The following is a 20,416-nucleotide window of genomic DNA, read 5'->3' on the forward strand; positions in this document are numbered from 1 at the left end:
ATAATCAAGAGAATGTAAACCTATTATGAAGAGTGTATTGTCAATTATCAAGCATTAACTTGAATGTTGAAACAATTTCAAGTGATATTGGATCAAACTTTTTGAATTAGCTAAATTATATAATGTTACTCCTGAAAATCCTGAATTTCAAGTAGTCAGTCATATTGTTTTATATATTTGACCTAAGTTATTGTTTTATACAAACTACAGAAACAATTTAATGAAACATAGTTTATTAAATTTAATTTAGGTTTGCTGATAAAAGTACTTTATGGAAGTTTTTGTGAGTATTGGATTCTCAACTTTTTAAACACAGCACGTGGCTTGTGGAATGAACACATATAAAATATGACTTTGTGCTCTTCCTGCAGATGCATTTGGTACAGTAGAGGTCAAAGAAAGGTTAGAGAATTTGTATGATATTTTAGATTCAAATTCTTTGTGAAATCCCAATAAATACAAAATTAATTTTTTATACGATAGTTTATAGTTCATGAAAAAGCTTAAAATAATTAATTCACATAATCAAGATATCTCAAAAAGAATTAAATTGTATAAATGTTGGAAAATAACAATTAATAGTTGTAGGCTATATAAGAAAATATATATAGAAAACAAGTCTATACAAAATATTATGAGCTACAAACTGATACAAAAACAATATACTAACGCCAAGCCAAGCCAAACAAACAACTGTGACAACAAACGCCGATCCTGTACAAGACAAATGTCACCAAAATTATTTGCTATTCATACAAATTGAGAAATGGCCGATCTGGCACATGCGCATAAAAATTTAGTTCATAGATAATCCGTTTGTGTCGGTTCTTGGGAGATATGTATTCTTTGGTATTGCCATTTGCTAAGTTGCATAATATGTTGTATGCATCGATGGTTGTATGCCTTCCTTAAAATAAACAGAGTTTGCGAAATTTTTGAAAAAGTAGATCTTTATTCTATTATTTTAGATTCTGCTTATTTTTAATTTGGCAGTTTAATAGGCAGACCTATTAAAGCTTCAGTTGCCAGGTTACCTAAATATGAATTCACAAAAAAAATGGTTTATCTCAGGAAAAGCTTGCATCAAAGATAAAAAAAAAAACAGAGAAAACTCATTGGAATTTAACTACAAATATCACATTATCCTTCCTGATTTTTTCTAAGTACTTGGCAACACTGCAATCATTTGTAGCTATCTTCACCGGAACGGATTCTGTAATCTGTCAGATGTTTACGTATGACGTTTTGGTTTACTTTTAAGTGTCAAAATATTTTACACTTTAATAAAATTAAAAATAAGTGCATTTTAAAGTTTTTAAACATTTGCTTTTTAGTCATGTTAAAAGGAACACTTGTGTATACATAGCACTCAAATGCGTTCATCTGTAAGTTATATTTTATCAAGTAGTGTAAGTGAGCCAAATATGTCTCATCCTGATTATGAACAATATTCCCATGATCATGCAGCCCTGTTAATTTTGGTCAAACAGATAGGAAACCAACTAAAGCCTAAAATTTTTACCAAGTTTTATGAACGTATCAATAAATTAACATCTGTTAAAATTACTGATTCTACAGGAGCAGTTAGGAATATTTTACTGCGTTACATTAAGGATCACCCTGTAGAAAATAATGATTGGGGAGACTTCCAAACGCATAGACGTTTGTTGGGATTGATAACTTTGGGAAAATACGACTCCCAACAAGAATTAAATGAAATATGCAGAGTACACGAAAGTCTTAAAGTTAAATATAATTCAACATTATTCGATTCAAGATGTATCTTATTCGGAGTAACGCAAGATGCTGAATCTCCTGGAGAAGATAACCCTCCATCTAGTAGCTCAGGGGATAGTGAAAATTCAGTGGAGTCTCCACTACAGAAGTTTACTACTCCTAGTAATTTTAAGGCTCGGGCTTTATTTTATGATGTATCCTCCCCTTGTGCCGATCTAGAGAGCCAGTTAAATGAATTTATAAACTCACTTTTTTGGGTTCTTGATTCAAAGCGAGTTGATAGATCAAGAGAGAAATTAGAAAGGGTGTCTCTGCTTCTAGCACCCTTTGAAAAAAAGGATTTTGTTGGTTTGGACATGGAATCAAGAAATAATAAAAAGCGATGTACAGGTAAGACTTTAATTAACATCTTGTCTGTTTAGAGATATTTATAAACTTACGTTGAGAGCTTTACGAGGCATATGTCCCATAGTGAACCTTTGCCACAGTGCATTACTACGCATTCGTTGCAGCCAACTGTTAGTGTAATATGAGGTGTATTTTTCTCGTAAAGCAGCAGAGGTGTTTTTTCTTCTTTTATGGTCTTTGGAAGCTGCGCCCATCTATTCAGTAACACTTCTTAAAAGCAACGCCTAAACAAACCTACCATACACCAAGACCATTACGAATCCAATCGAACAATCAATGTTATTGAAGGGAAAAAAAACTTTTCACAGAGGTGTTAATAGGTTTGTTCTAGCATCAGTTTCAAGCAGTTTGAAACCATGAGCGAATAGTGGACCAGTGCGAGTAGAGGAGATAGCACTGGTGACTGTATTATGTTCTCTCACTGACCAACTGTTTGCTGTTGGTTTCTGACTAGTTTGACTGTTTGCTAGAACAAACCTATTATTTATATTCTAACTTACTGTTGTACTTTTGTTTATTCAATTTTTATGAGTTTATTGAATTTAAATTGTTAACCACAATATGGATGTAGGTATTATAAGTTTAAGCTCTTTTGTCTAAAGGTGGATGTGTCACAGGTGTTAAATGTGGCATTTAGGTTTACCAAACTGCATTATTTCCCATTCTCATAATATCTTTTTCATTCTGTCTTTCCATTGAAGTCTCTTAAGGGGATCAGTGCAAACTTTCGGCTCCATTGCTTTGAATTCATTTTTTTCAAATCCTGAGAAAACTAATACTTAAGTCTTTTTGAAAAATTTAAATGTAGAATGAAAGATTATATTATTACCGAGGGCCGAAAGTCCCTGAAAACTTCTATAATGTTTATTTTAATAAGTTACAGGGGTGAAAAACTAAGAGAAAATTTAGTGTAATGTTTCATTTCAATGTTGTTCTGAAGCTATTTCCTTGTGGCATTTTTATGATTAATTATTTATATGGGAAATAAGCCACAATTAAAATGAAAAAAATAATTTTATGAACGTTTCGACGCCCAAATCGGGTGCAGTTGTCAAAATACAAAATAATACTAACATAAACAAAAATGTTGTTGCTTAGTAAAAAAATTCTTCTAATAATTTATTTAATTTGACCCATTTATATCGGCAATTGAGATACACATGATACATTTTAAAGTAGAAGACTTTAAAATGATATTGCCAATATTTATGAGTTGCGTTCCTGGGACGACTTTACTGAAAGATAGTTCATTCGATTACATGAAATCAACCTCAACTCAAGAATATCCGTCACAAAAAAATCATAGTATGTGATCTGTCTTTAAAAAGACAACCATATGCAACTGTGACATTAAAATTCTCGCGTTAGAGATTTCATAGTAAATCACGAGGGAAAACCAGGAAAAACCGCGTGATACTATCCCGACATCGTAAGTATTTGGTCTTACATTTAATTTACTCTCAAAATTAATACCAAATTCTGACTTTACTATAATTTTGTTTAAATTATAAATAATATCAGTAATACATGGATATATAAGTAATACTAAAATATAAATTATGTACTAACTCGACTATTGACTTACTAATTGTGGTATTTTCTTTCTATTGACTTTCTCTTTCAGTATGGGTATCCACATCCTACTGCATTCCACCGAAGAATTTGCGACACAATTGGTTTCATTAAGCATAATTAGAGTCGCTTCTTTGATTTTTCTCTTTTTACTATCTGTTTCTTTCAGGACTATACTTGAATCTCTCCACTGAACTCTATGTTCATTATCCCATGCGTGTTGACATATTTTTAAATATGTTATATTAAATATAACATATTTAAAATAATATATATAAAAATATATAAATTATATTTAAAAATATATATATAAAAAATAAATATACTCAATTATAAATATCAACAAACATACTCAATTACAAATCAAATCACAACATCAACGTTAAAAAGGGAATCATAAAATCCTTATATGATAGAGCCAAAATTACTTGTTCTAACGAAAATTCATTTTTAGAAGAAAAACAATTCTTAACATCTGTTTTATTAAAAAATGATTATCCTTTATCGTTTATAAATAAGGAATTGTCAAGATTGGATCGAATGGAACAGAACAACATAGAACAGGATCCTACAACATTCACAAGAAATAATACGAGGAAAATATCAATACCATACATAAAAGGACTATCCGAGAAACTTAAAACAATAGGAAATAAATTCAACATTTCAACAACATTCAAAACAACCAACACATTGAGATCTATTCTATCTAAAACTAAACCTAACAATGAACAAGAAAGGACAAAGAATTGTATTTATAAAATACCTTGTGAATGCGAACAGTTTTATATAGGTGAAACATCAAGACCATTAAACGTTAGAATAAGTGAACATCAATCTTATATTAAAAATAGAGAATTTGATAGATCTCAAATATGTCAACACGCATGGGATAATGAACATAGAGTTCAGTGGAGAGATTCAAGTATAGTCCTGAAAGAAACAGATAGTAAAAAGAGAAAAATCAAAGAAGCGGCTCTAATAATGCTAAACGAAACCAATTGTGTCGCAAATTCCTCGGTGAAATGCAGTAGGATGTGGATACCCATACTGAAAGAGGAAGTCAATAGAAAGAAAATACCACAATTAGTAAGTCAATAGTCGAGTTAGTACATAATTTATATTTTAGTATTACTTATATATCCATGTATTATTGATATTATTTATAATTTAAACAAAATAATAGTAAAGTCAGAATTTGGTATGAATTTTGAGAGTAAATTAAATGTAAGACCAAATACTTACGAATCCACGAGGAAAAATTTCCTGTAGTTGGCTGTATACCATTACAAAAACATAAAATCCTTTATAAAAGGTATATTTGTTAAAATCCCTATACAAAAACTTCCTATATAAATACTTACGATGTCGGGATAGTATCACGAGGTTTTTCCTGGTTTTCCCTCGTGATTTACTATGAAATCTCTAACGCGAGAATTTTAATGTCACAGTTGCATATGGTTGTCTTTTTAAAGACAGATCACATACTATGATTTTTTTTGTGACGGATATTCTTGAGTTGGGGTTGATTTCATGTAATCGAATGAACTATCTTTCAGTAAAGTCGTCCCAGGAACGCAACCCATAAATATTGGCAATATCATTTTAAAGTCTTCTACTTTAAAGTGTATCATGTGTATCTCAATTGCCGATATAAATGAGTCAAATTAAATAAATTATTAGAAGAATTTTTTTACTAAGCAACAACATTTTTGTTTATGTTAGTATTATTTTGTATTTTGACAACGGCACCCGATTTGGGCGTCGAAACGTTAATAAAAATCATTTTTAATAATATTGTGGCTTATTTCCCATTAAAATAGTTAAAATTGATATTTGTTAATAACTTTTACTAAATTTAACTTAGAATTTTAGGGTTTCACCCAAAGTTGGTTATTTTGGTACTTCAAACCCTCAAAATTTGAGACCGATCCATTAATTAGTTTAAAAGTTATTCTATTTGTTTATCCCAGAGACATTTATTTTGCCATTACATAAGACAGAAAATAATAAACATTGGGCAATTCTGAGTATGCCAAACGAAAGTAGAAGACTGATAGTATCAAAATGTATTAAAAAAAGATGAAAAAATTAATCAATATAATCAAAAATCCTAATGCCAAATTTTTGAAATTTTGTAGTTTATAAACATTTAGAATAACTTGACAAATATTGTCCTTAGGAACAATCTTTTTATATAGTCGGAAAGCTAGTATTTTAACACGAATTTTCATATAAAAAAATTTAGCCTGGGTTCATTAGGGACAAAGTTAGCCATTTGTTTTTTTTTAATTCACAGCTAATTTGTTTATAATAATTAAGGAATTTCATTGATGCCATTTTAAATAATGGGATTTGTATTTTTTGTTAAAAAATTTGCGTAAACATTGTATCTTCACAGCACCCTCTACGATTTTTCAAAATTGTAGTTAAAACGGTTACTAGGGGGAACCTACGAATCCACCGAGTTAAAATACCGAAAAAGCGATTTCAAACTAATACAATTTTCTCTATCTCCGGATCAACTCAATGGATTTTCATCATTCTTTTTTTAATTTGTATGTAATTTCTACGTATATTACAAATATGCAATTTGTTTATAAATTTATTAATTAATCAGTCTAATTTGTGTAAACAATTCTTGAAGAAATATTTTTTTTACAAAAATCAATTTTTTTAATCATAGTACATATCATTAATGATCATACAAAACGTTAAAATTCACGTTGTTCTGAAGCTATTTTCTTGTGGCATTTTTATAATCAAGTATATTCAAATGGGAAATAAGCCACAATTTTACCTAAAAATGATTTTATTAACGTTTCGACGCCCAAGTCGGGTGTCGTTGTCAAAATACAAAATAATACTAAATAAACAAAAATGGTGTTGCTTAGTAAAAAATTCTTCTATAATTTATTTAATCTGACTCATTTATATCGGTAATTCAGACACGTATTATACATTTTAAAGTAGACGACTTTAAAATGATATTGCCAATATTGATGAGTTGCGTTCCTGGGACGACTTTACTAAAAGATAGTTCATTCGATTACATGAAATCAATCCCAACTCAAGAATATCCGCCACAAAAAATCATAGCATGTGATCTGTCTTTAAAAAGACAACCAAATGCAACGGTGGCACTGAAATTCTCGCGTTAGAGATTCCATAGTAAATCACGAGGGAAAACCAGGAAAAACCTCGTGATACTATCCCGACATCGTAAGTATTTGGGTTTACATTTAGTTTACTCTCAAAACTAATACCAAATTCTGACTTGATATTTTAAATTTTAAATAATACTAAATATGTACTAACTCGATATGTTACTGATAATTGTGGTATTTTCTTTCTATTGACTTCCTCCTTTAATATGGGTAACCACATCCTACTGCATTCTACCGAGGAATTTGCGACACAATTGGTTTCATTTAGCATAATTAGAGCCGCTTCTTTGATTTTTCTCTTTTTACTATCTGCTTCTTTTAGGACTATACTTGAATCTCTCCACTGAACTCTATGTTCATTATCCCATGCGTGTTGACATATTTGAGATCTACTATTTTTTATATAAGACTGATGTTCATTTACTCTAACGTCTAATGGTCTTGACGTTTCACCTATATAAAATTGTTCGCATTCACAAGGTATTTTATAAATACAATTCTTTGTTCTTTCTTGTTCACTGTTAGGTTTAGTTTTAGATAGAATAGATCTCAAAGTGTTTGTTGTTTTGAATGTTGTTGATATGTTGAATTTATTTCCTATTGTTTTAAGTTTCTCGGATAGTCCTTTTACATATGGTATTGATATTTTCGTCGTATTATTTCTTGTGAATGTTGTAGGATCCCGTTCTAAGTTGTTCTGTTCCATTCGATCTAATTTTGACAATTCCTTATTTATAAACGATATGGGATAATCATTTTTTAATAAAACAGATGTTAACAATTGTTTTTCTTCTAAAAATGAATTTTCGTTAGAACAAGTAATTTTGGCTATATCATATAAGGATTTAACGATTCCCTTTTTAACGTTGATGTTATGATTTGATTTGTAATTGAGATATCTGTTGGTGTGTGTTGGTTTTCTATACACTTGAGTCTCATATCCAGTATCCTTCTTTGAGACCAAAACATCGAGGAAAGGTAGGGTGTTATTGTATTCCTTTTCCATTGTAAACTTTATTGTCTCTTCTTGATCGTTTATAATATTCAGGAACGTATCCAACAATTCCGATCTATGAGGCCATATGGAAAACACATCATCTACATATCTCCACCATATTGTGGGTTTTAAATTTTGTTTAGAAATGATATTAGTTTCGAAATCCTCCATAAATATATTAGCCAATAATGGAGATAAAGAAGAGCCCATTGCGAGACCAAAATTTTGTTTATAGAATTCATTATTTAGTTAAAAATAGGTATTATTAGTACATAATGTCAATAACTCCATTATAGCTGATACATTTAGTCTTGTCCTAGTTGTTAATGTATTATCATTTTCTAATTTCGTTTTGATTAAGTTTAAAGTTTTATCTAATGGCACATTTGTAAATAAACTGTTTATGTCAAAACTTACTAAAATATTATTTGGATTAAATTCAATATTTGATAATTTGTTTAAAAAATGTTGTGTATTTTTTATAAATGTGTCATTATTATTTGCAAATGGTTTTATAATATTTAATAAAAATTTTGATAGTTCACTACAAGGAGAATTGATGGTACTACAAATAGGTCTAAGTGGAATATTTGCTTCGTGAATTTTCGGTACTCCATAAAAATGTGGTGTCTTACTGTAATGAGGTGTCATTAATTTTCTTTGATAGTACGTTAGGTCATTTTTAAATTTGAATAAAGTTCTATAGATTTTGTTTTCCAGTGTCTTCGTTGGATCCTTCGTTAATTTGGTATAAGGTCCATTTGTAATTAGGTCTGTAATTTTGTCCTCATATTGTACTTTATCCATTATTACAGTTGCATTTCCTTTATCCGCTGGTAGGATTGTTATGGAGTCATCATTTTTTAAAGTTTTTAAAGCTTTCATTTCCTCTTTGCTGATGTTCTGTTCAATTTTATTAGATTTTTTCAATTCAAGTTTGCATAGTACCCTATATTGTTCTTTTTCATGAGTTGGTAAACACTGGGATATTTTTTCCACTGCGCTAATTATGTCTAATTTTAGAATAGTATTCCAAAATTCTATTCCAAAATTAGACATAATTAGCGCAGTGGAAAAAATATCCAAGTGTTTACCAACTCATGAAAAAGAACAATATAGGGTACTATGCAAACTTGAATTGGAAAAATCTAATAAAATTGAACAGAACATCAGCAAAGAGGAAATGAAAGCTTTAAAAACTTTAAAAAATGATGACTCCATAACAATCCTACCAGCGGATAAAGGAAATGCAACTGTAATAATGGATAAAGTACAATATGAGGACAAAATTACAGACCTAATTACAAATGGACCTTATACCAAATTAACGAAGGATCCAACGAAGACACTGGAAAACAAAATCTATAGAACTTTATTCAAATTTAAAAATGACCTAACGTACTATCAAAGAAAATTAATGACACCTCATTACAGTAAGACACCACATTTTTATGGAGTACCGAAAATTCACAAAGCAAATATTCCACTTAGACCTATTTGTAGTACCATCAATTCTCCTTGTAGTGAACTATCAAAATTTTTATTAAATATTATAAAACCATTTGCAAATAATAATGACACATTTATAAAAAATACACAACATTTTTTAAACAAATTATCAAATATTGAATTTAATCCAAATAATATTTTAGTAAGTTTTGACATAAACAGTTTATTTACAAATGTGCCATTAGATAAAACTTTAAACTTAATCAAAACGAAATTAGAAAATGATAATACATTAACAACTAGGACAAGACTAAATGTATCAGCTATAATGGAGTTATTGACATTATGTACTAATAATACCTATTTTTAACTAAATAATGAATTCTATAAACAAAATTTTGGTCTCGCAATGGGCTCTTCTTTATCTCCATTATTGGCTAATATATTTATGGAGGATTTCGAAACTAATATCATTTCTAAACAAAATTTAAAACCCACAATATGGTGGAGATATGTAGATGATGTGTTTTCCATATGGCCTCATAGATCGGAATTGTTGGATACGTTCCTGAATATAATAAACGATCAAGAAGAGACAATAAAGTTTACAATGGAAAAGGAATACAATAACACACTACCTTTCCTCGATGTTTTGGTCTCAAAGAAGGATACTGGATATGAGACTCAAGTGTATAGAAAACCAACACACACCAACAGATATCTCAATTACAAATCAAACCATAACATCAACGTTAAAAAGGGAATCATTAAATCCTTATATGATAGAGCCAAAATTACTTGTTCTAACGAAAATTCATTTTTAGAAGAAAAACAATTGTTAACATCTGTTTTATTAAAAAATGATTATCCCATATCGTTTATAAATAAGGAATTGTCAAAATTGGATCGAATGGAACAGAACAACTTAGAACGGGATCCTACAACATTCACAAGAAATAATACGACGAAAATATCAATACCATATGTAAAAGGACTATCCGAGAAACTTAAAACAATAGGAAATAAATTCAACATATCAACAACATTCAAAACAACAAACACTTTGAGGTCTATTCTATCTAAAACTAAACCTAACAGTGAACAAGAAAGAACAAAGAATTGTATTTATAAAATACCTTGTGAATGCGAACAATTTTATATAGGTGAAACGTCAAGACCATTAGACGTTAGAGTAAATGAACATCAGTCTTATATAAAAAATAGAGAATTTGATAGATCTCAAATATGTCAACACGCATGGGATAATGAACATAGAGTTCAGTGGAGAGATTCAAGTATAGTCCTAAAAGAAGCAGATAGTAAAAAGAGAAAAATCAAAGAAGCGGCTCTAATTATGCTAAATGAAACCAATTGTGTCGCAAATTCCTCGGCAGAATGCAGTAGGATGTGGTTACCCATATTAAAGGAGGAAGTCAATAGAAAGAAAATACCACAATTATCAGTAACATATCGAGTTAGTACATATTTAGTATTTTAGTATTATTTAAAATTTAAAATATCAAGTCAGAATTTGGTATTAGTTTTGAGAGTAAACTAAATGTAAACCCAAATACTTACGATGTCGGGATAGTATCACGAGGTTTTTCCTGGTTTTCCCTCGTGATTTACTATGGAATCTCTAACGCGAGAATTTCAGTGCCACCGTTGCATTTGGTTGTCTTTTTAAAGACAGATCACATGCTATGATTTTTTGTGGCGGATATTCTTGAGTTGGGATTGATTTCATGTAATCGAATGAACTATCTTTTAGTAAAGTCGTCCCAGGAACGCAACTCATCAATATTGGCAATATCATTTTAAAGTCGTCTACTTTAAAATGTATAATACGTGTCTCAATTGCCGATATAAATGAGTCAGATTAAATAAATTATAGAAGAATTTTTTACTAAGCAACAACATTTTTGTTTATTTAGTATTATTTTGTATTTTGACAACGACACCCGACTTGGGCGTCGAAACGTTAATAAAATCATTTTTAGGTAAAATTGTGGCTTATTTCCCATTTGAATATACTTGGTTAAAATTCACTTTAATAAATAAATAATTTTTATTAGATAATTATTTATTGAAGATAATTTATTTATTAAAGTATAACTTAACTTTTTCTATTATTAATAATGATAGTCTGATTAAAAACATGGATTTTTGGGGAAAATTATTTATTCAAAAATTGTTTAAACAAATTAGATTGTTTATTAATTATAAATGTCAAATTGCAAATAGACAAATTACATATTTGTAATGTACAGAAAAATTACATACAAATTAAAAAAAGAAAGATCAAAATATATTCAGTAGATCCCAAGATATAGAAAATGATAGTAAACAGCCAGTGGAGTCGTTGTGCAAATTATCATTTGTATTTAATTGTCAGCGCGCTGGTGCACTTTGGACAGGTCCATTTAAATACGAAGGATTTAGCTACGCTGACTCTGCGTCAGTTTTCTGACTCGGAAACAAGCGTGCACTATGGACGCACCCTTAGTGACTATCCTTCTTCTAGTTTGGCAATTGCTCTTGATTTTTGTGCGTCATTTAAATGCATTCTTAGTCCATTAAAATGTTACATTTTTTAGACCGTACCTTGCATTTCTTAGAGGAGTCAATTTTATTTCTTTAGTGTGTAAGGGGGATCAGTAGAAGCTTAAGTTCAAGTTTTTGGGGTCGCCATCCTTGTCCCCCGGTCGCCATCTGGGAAATGGGGTGCAAAGGGGTTTCGCGCTATATCTCGTAAACTACCAACCCTACGGAAAATCTAATTAAACATAAAATGTAGCAAATTAAATTTTCCACAATTTTGTTTCTATTACTTTTTATCGTCAAGTGACCAACAGAAAAGATATAACCAAAAATATGTAAATCTTTTTAACAAGTTTCCTTTTGGATGTTATAACTATTTTCAGTTAATTTTAAAATAAAATAACATAATAGCAATTTTGTAGATGGTTTTTCAGTGAACAATTTCCACTATAAAGTTGTTTAATTCTATTTATTTATATAGGTTTTAGAGCGCTCCAAACTTGACCAGATTCTCGAATGCTCATAGGGATACAATAAAAACAAAAGTTAGGCTTACTTTTCTATCTATGTATATTTTTAATTCATACAATTTATTATGATTTTAACATTCCTATGCTATTAATAATCTGTTTTTGACCTTTCTTCCCACTATAAAACTTATAATTCTAAGCATATATAGAAAAGGCCCAAGAAGTTGTTTGAGGACAAATTCGCCGCTTCAGAAGAAGAATGACGCAACCTCAAAATGCAAAATTCTTAAGCAGAGCAAAAAAACGATTTTTGATATCAAAATCATAAAGTATGATAAAAATTAGCCATTCACCACACCGTGGTCAGGATCTCGAGATATAAGCGTTTTTTGGGGTGTGCCGCTTGTATATGAAGTAATATAACTTTTTTCCTATTATACAGGGTGTCCCGAAAAGATTGGTCATAAATTATACCACAGATTCTGGGGTCAAAAATAGGTTGATTTAACCCACTTACCTATATACAATAGTGCACACAAAAAAAGTTATAGCCCTTTGAAGTTACAGAATGAAATTCGATTTTTTTTCATATATCGAAAACTCTCTGAGATTTTTTATTGAAAATGGACATGTGATATTTTTATGGTAGCAACATCTTAAAAAAAAAAATAAAGTGAAATTTGTGCACCCCATAAATATTTTATGGGTGTTTTGTTCCCTTAAACCCCCCCAACTTTTGTGTGCGTTCCAATTAAATTATTATTGTGGCACCATTAGTTAAACACAATGTTTTTAAAACTTTTTTGTCTCTTAGTACTTTTCCGTTAAGCCAGTGTTTATCGAGATATTTTGAATATTTGTCCAATCCACCACATATTTGTATATGATTGAGGACGATTATAGAGACCTGTTAATAATCTGAAAATTTATTTATAATTTACATTTTTAGGTATATTTTGAAAAAGAAGCTACATCTCGATAAAATGTGACTTATGAAAAAAAGACTAAGAGGCAAAAGTTTTAAAAACACTGTGTTTAACTAATGGTACCACAATAATAGTTTAATTGGAACGTACACAAACATTTGGAGGGTTTAAAGCAACAAAACTCCCATAAATTTTTTACGTAAATATATTGAAAAAGAAGCCGCATCTCGATAAAAACTGGCTTATCAGAAAAATACCAAAAAAGTTTTAAAAACGTTGTGTTCAACTAATGGTACCACAATAATGAATTAATTGGAACGTACACAAAAGTTTGGGGGGGGGGGTTTAAGGGAACAAAATCCCCATAAATTTTTTATGGGGTAGACAAATTTCACTATAATTTTGTTTTAAGATGTTCCTGCCATAAGAATGATGCATGTCCATTTTCAATAAAAATCTCTAATAGTTTTCGATATATTGAAAAAAATCGATTTTCATTTTGTAACTTCAAAGGGCTGTAACTTTTTTTATGAGCACATTTGTACTAAGGTAAGTTAGGTGTCGAACTGTTTTTGACCCCAGAATGTGTGGTATAATTTATGACCAATCTTTTCGGGACACCCTGTATATTTTGACTTAAAATTTTCCAAAAAACTTCTTCATGAACTATATTTTATTGTTGTGTTGGTTAAAATTATAAACTAAAAAGTTTGTCGCTCAACTTTTTTAAGTAAACATGAAACTAACGAAATATGATGACAAAATGTTAATAAAAATGTTAAATTAAATGTTAATAAATTAACAACTCCTTTGTTAATGTGTTTAAACATTTTGGACAAATTTCATTGTTATCTACGCCCTAGATGAGACAGTAAAATTTTTAAAAGGAAATATTTACAGCAACCAAAGATACAGCGAGGTAAATTTGAAAAATCATCAAAATTGATTTGTGGCATTTTTGTATAAAATTTATTTTTTTAACATGTTACATCAACTCTAGATAAAAATAAACTTCATATTCGGATTCAGCGACCTCTAAAACATAAAAATAGGCCAAAATTGATCATTCACCTTAAATTTGATTTTCGTGGTTGGCATAACGGTTAATGCCGCTCGTCTAATATATAGATAGAAAAGCAATATTTTTCTACGAGAATTCGAGAATCTGGTCAAGTTTGGAGCGCTGTAAAACCTAGATAATAAATAAAATAAAAATAAACAACTTTATAGTGAAAATTGTTTATTGAAAAATCCTCTACAAAATCGCTATGATGTTATTTTATTGTGAAATGAACGTAAAAAAGTTATAACCTCCAAAAGGAAATTTCTTACAATATTTTCTCTTATTTTTGTTTATAACTTTTTTGTTGGTCACTTTACGATAAAAAGTAAAATAGATATAAAATTGTAGAAAATTTAATTTGCTTCATTTTATGTGAAATTAAATTTTCTGTAGGGTAGCTAGTTTACGAGATACAGCGCGAAAGCCCTTTGCACCTCTTTTATCAAGATGGCGGCCGGGGGACAAGGGCCTCAATCCCAAAAACTTGAACTTAAGCTTCTACTGAACCCCCCTACACATTAAAAAAATAAAATTGACTCCTCTAAGAAATGCACACTAAATGTAACATTTCAATGGACTATCTAGGCATTTTGATGAATGATTTTGATTTTGATAAATGTTAAAGTTTTTAAAATAATATCAAAATCATGGTTTAATGTCACATTACATAACCTTGTTTTAAAAAGAGATTTTCATTATAGAAGGCATAGACAATTCCCTAATAGTAAGTTCTTACAAGATGTTTATAAGTCCGTGCAAAATGAACTACTGAAAGCAGTAGGCAAAGCAAAAAAAGACTATTTCACGAATAAATTATCCGATGCACAAGGCAATAGTAAAAAATTATGGGCAACTATCAATCACCTTATTCATAATGCCGAAAATACAAAAAAAACAATAACAATACATGAACTACACTATCAGAACTCGATATATAATAAATCTGAGGAGCTATCAAACCAATTAAACAAATATTTTTCACAAGTAGGAAAATCTCTGTCAAAAAACATAACACCTTCAACAAGCACTCCAATAAATGTATCACCAAAAGAATATATATTTGAATGGCAACAAGTCTTAGAAATTAATGTTCAAGAGGTTGTAAGAAAACTAAAAAAAGGCAAATCTCCTGGCTGGGATGGCTTTGGTGTTGATATTATCAGGGAGTTTGAAGAGGAGCTTCTACCGATTATAACTAAATTAGTTAACCTTTCTCTTGTCACTGGAACAATCCCGAGCTCTATGAAAATGGCAATAGTGATACCACTTTATAAGGGAGGAGACTCAAAACAGCCAGGAAGTTATCGGCCAATATCTCTCTTAACAGCTATGTCAAAGATATTAGAATCATGTGTAAATCTTCAAATCGTAAACTTCTTGAATACAACTGGTGCCTGGTTTAATCGACAATATGGTTTCAGACATAATTCCAGCACAGTGTCAGCAGCTACCGATTTGATTACAGATATATATAGTAACTTAGACAAAGGATTAAGCTGTGTATTTGTATCACTAGATTTACAAAAAGCTTTTGATACAGTTAACCATGAGTTACTTATCTCAGTGCTTGAACAATATGGTATAACTGGTATGTCCTTAGTATGGCTCAGGGATTATTTGACTGGCAGAATACAAAAAGTGCTCTGTAATAATGTACTTAGTACAGCAGAAGACATCACATGTGGAGTTCCTCAAGGGTCTATATTGGGACCAACATTGTTCCTTATTTATATAAACTCCATCTCCAATCTGCCTTTAAAATCAACGCTATTTTTATATGCTGATGATACGGGACTCTTGTATGCTGACAAAGATCCCAAAAAGCTAGAATATGTTGTAGAAAAAGATCTGACAGATATAGATGACTGGCTCAGATACCACAAGCTCTCACTCAATATGAATAAATGTAGTTACACAATAATTTCAAATATTGAAGAACACAGAGAGCTACAGTTAAATTTTGGAAAATTCAAATTCGTTAAAAAAAATGTTACCAAATACCTTGGCTTACACATAGATAATCGACTAACATGGGAACAGCATATATTGAACACGTGTCAAAAAATAGCTCCAGCAGTGGGTATGCTTGGAAGAATTGCTAAATTTATAAGTATCCCACAGCGTAAAATGATCTATCACTCTTTAATAAATTCACATTTGTCATATCTAACTATTGTTTGGGGTAATACAAATCAAAAACAGCTACATCCTCTCATGGTGTTACAGAACAAGGCTGTGAAATATATATTTCAACTGTCAAGACTTCATCCAACTGACGACCTGTACTATCAGAGAGGAATTCTAAACATTGAGTCGCTATACATTTTACAAGTTTGTATATTCATTCATCAAATTAAGCTTTCTCAAACACGTACAAATATTACTCTAAGACGTATAGAAGATGTGCATGACCATAATACCAGACAGGGAGGTAGTTTTCAAACCGTAAGAATGCGAACTACTGGTGCACAAAGAAGTATATACTCAAGTGGTCTGATTTTGTATAATAAGTTACCCACAAAGATCAAAGACTGCAGGCTAGAAAGATTTAAAACTGAATTAAAAGAGTTACTTCTTACTAACTACTACAACAGATAGCTTTAATTGAATATAATTCTATAACAATTTAATAATAAATAATAATTTAATCATTTACTTTAATACAATTTCTTTAATGAATCTATATAGGAAAACTTAACCTTCAGTGTAAAGTAGTCTAAAAAGTTTTATGTTATGTAATCTGTTACCATTATATTTATGTTTATTATGTTACCACAAAACCAGCATAGCTACGGCTCTTGGTTTTTTAATGTATTTTTTTTTGTATATTGTTATTACGTATTTTAATAAATGGAATAAAAAAAAAAAAAAAAAAAAATCTGCAACTAGGGCTGTAGTGTCAAGAGTATGGTGTTGATCTTAATTTGTCTTTGACTAGGATTTGTATCTTATCTACCTTTATACTTTTGGTTGGGTAGAATTGTCAAACATAACAAAGTTTGTTTTTTTTTTAGGAAGGATGACAAAACATTTAGGAGACCTGTGCTTACAAACTGGTCTTTTAACTGACAGCTTGTCATATTATTCTCAGGCGGCAGATATTTTAAAGTCCGTAAATGATTGGTTATGGCTAGGAGCAGCTTATGAGGGACTTTCTGCAGCTTCAGCATTGGTGCTTTATCCAGAAATGCAAAGAAATATTCCGCTTCATAGAAATGCTAGTTTACAGGAGGGTTCGCCTCGTAAATCCAGTCAGACTCCACCTGCTATTGCTTTGAATGTCAAAAAATTGATTACCAATGCTTTAGCACCTGAAGATATATCCAAAAGGTATAGAGAAGCTATTATACATTACAGCAAATACCAGAATGCAGGTATTATTGAAACGGAAGCAAGCTTTAAAGCGGCTAGGATTACTGTAGAGCAAAACCATGCCCTACAAGCTGCCAGCTTTTTGCAAAATGTTGTATATATTAACTTACAATTGTCTGAAATGGAGAAGATTCAGAGGTTTGAAACTTTAGCAGACTTATATTCACAGATTGGGTTTGGAAGAAAGGCTGCATTTTGTTTGAGATTAGCTGCTACTAGGTACGTTTAAAATATTATTTTCCAAACAATAAAAATCTGAAAATCTCTTTAGAAGATGTAAAATTTCTACCACGTCTCATATTTTATGTTAAAAAAATTGCGCAAATTATCGTATCCATAAAGTAGATCCTAAAGGATTTCATCAAACATTTTTTTTAGATACGTATCTCCTCAAAATACTGCTCCCAACTGGGGCCGATGTTATGCTCTTATGCTCCAAAGTTTACCAGGTCATAATTTGAATTTAGATCCCGTCGAAATGAGGGCTATGGATCAAGGATGGCCAGCATTACAGATTCAACTAATGCAGGTACATATTTGTATTTTTGTTTTGTATTGTAACGTCATTTATAAAATTTCAGGAGCTAGTTGTAGCTGCGAGAAGAACAGGACATTCAGCATTAGCAACGAGACATATGACATTCCTTTTGCAGACGATGTGGCAATACTTGAGGTAATAATGAAGTTTCTTGAACGTTAGATAATAATAAGTAGTTTCTCTATTTCTTCATATGTTGCTTGTCTAGTGGGAGCGTGTATATTAGAAACAGAAATCAGTCAGAATGCGAAACAAAGTGGCGGTATCAATGTTTGGTAGAAATATTTAAAAACCTCGAGTAGCCGCTTTAAAGATAAGCACATGCCTATATTTTAACATCCCATTAATCATTATAAATTAGTCATTTTAGAACTTACAGTAAATACTTGCATATTGGTACAGTTAAAATAATTAGTCAATAAATATTAAACGAGAGAAATTAAACTTTTTTCTCCTTTTAAGAACAAAAAAGCGAGTTCATTAGCGGAACCGAACTCAAAATTATTTTGCACATCATATTTGAACATTATTTGGTTAAACCATCTCATCTTTGTTAGTAAAATAATATATTCATTTGTTTGGACTAAATTACGGTTCTGTTGATATCCGAGAAGGGTTGGTCTTCACACAATGTTGCCAAATTGAATTGTTTTATATTCAGTTTAAATTTTCTACACGATTTCCAAGCCTGCTATATTTAAATTATTTGAATGCTGTACCTTTCTGATAGTATTTCCGAAATTATATCAAATTTGGTGATAAGATGTTTGAGTCTTTTATGAACCGATAGGGCTACACCGCCAATATGTGTATTGTACTTTTCATGGAACTGTACATAGAACATATACAGAGTGAGTCTGTAATTTGGAATAAATTCAATATCTCAAATACTATTTGTTTTTTTTTGAAAAATGCTCAGACCCGTCGATTAGTATTTCAAATTTTCCTTTTTGGCATACAATAATAATGTATACAGGGTGTCTCAATTTAGAGATATTACGTCGTCGTTGATTTTATTAAATGGCAACACTGTTATTTTGATGGCTATTTTGATAGGGTGCGTAAAGGTATACATAACTGCAAAATATCAAATGTTTATTCTCTACCATTTATAAGATAATAAAAAATAATAAAGTTATGTCTGTAATTTGGAATAAATTCAAATACTAATTGTTTTTTTGAAAAATGCTCCAGACCCGTCGATTAGTATTTCAAATTTCCATTTTTGACATACAATAATAATGTATACAACTTAGAGGTATGACGTCATCGTTGATTTTCTTAAATGACAACACTGTCGTTTTGATAGGGTGTGTAAAGTTATACATAACTGCAAAATTTCAAATTTTTATTCGCTATCATTTACCTACAAGATAATAAAAAATAACAAAGTTATGAAAAACAAGTAATCAAATAATAATTGAATTTAATTATTTCAATTGAGCAAATGCTCATAATGTTGCCCATTGACTGTTTGACAATAATTGAGGGCAACATTATGAGGATTTGCTTAATTGAAATAATTAAATTCAATTATTAGTTGATTACTTGTTTTTCATAACTTTTTTATTTTTTATTGTCTTGTAAATGGTAGGGAATAAAAATTTGAAATTCTGCAGTTATGTATAACTTTACACACCCTATCAAAATAGCTATCAAAATGACAGTGTTGCTATTTAAGAAAATCAACGATGACGTCGTATCTCTAAATTGGGACACCCTGTATACATTATTATTGTAGACCAAAAAGGACAATTTGAAATATTAATCGACGGGTCTGAGCATTTTTCAAAAAAACGATTAGTATTTGAGATATTGAATTTATTCCAAATTACAGACTCACTCTGTATACAAAATGGAGTATTCTACATTGTTCTCCTGGTAGTCTACTTTCACTTAGACCAACGACATCCCACTTGATCCTAGTTAACTATTTTTCCAGTTAATCCATTATTTCAGATGATTTGAGGGTTTTGGCATTGAAACTAGCAATATAAATGTTGGTAGTGCATTAGGTGATGTAGTACCTTTAAAAACAATGATTCAAGAGAAATTTGACACTGTTCACTTTTTTTTGAAAAAAACTGTTGTTTTCTGCATTGAGAAAAGTGGTTGGCGGTTTGAACAAAAATATAACATTTAAATAATTGATAGATTCGACCGTTACTTGATGGAA

The 20,416-nt window shown here is 30.3% G+C and overlaps 1 protein-coding gene across 1 annotated transcript in view; it reads left to right on the forward strand.

Annotated features, from left to right (window-relative positions):
• The first annotated feature begins 1,239 nt into the window (after positions 1 to 1,239).
• The window catches only part of LOC126887348 (protein brunelleschi), a 51,194-nt gene continuing 32,017 nt past the window's right edge, over positions 1,240 to 20,416 (forward strand). Inside the window, exons 1-4 of the mRNA XM_050654801.1 lie at positions 1,240 to 2,127; positions 17,345 to 17,921; positions 18,081 to 18,231; positions 18,284 to 18,375. Coding sequence (XP_050510758.1) covers positions 1,374 to 2,127; positions 17,345 to 17,921; positions 18,081 to 18,231; positions 18,284 to 18,375 — 1,574 coding nt within the window. The 5' untranslated portion in view covers positions 1,240 to 1,373. The remainder of the gene's footprint in view (positions 2,128 to 17,344; positions 17,922 to 18,080; positions 18,232 to 18,283; positions 18,376 to 20,416) is intronic.

The sequence above is a fragment of the Diabrotica virgifera genome, chromosome 6 (genome assembly GCF_917563875.1).
Source record: "Diabrotica virgifera virgifera chromosome 6, PGI_DIABVI_V3a".
NCBI classification, from domain to species: Eukaryota; Metazoa; Arthropoda; class Insecta; order Coleoptera; family Chrysomelidae; genus Diabrotica; species Diabrotica virgifera.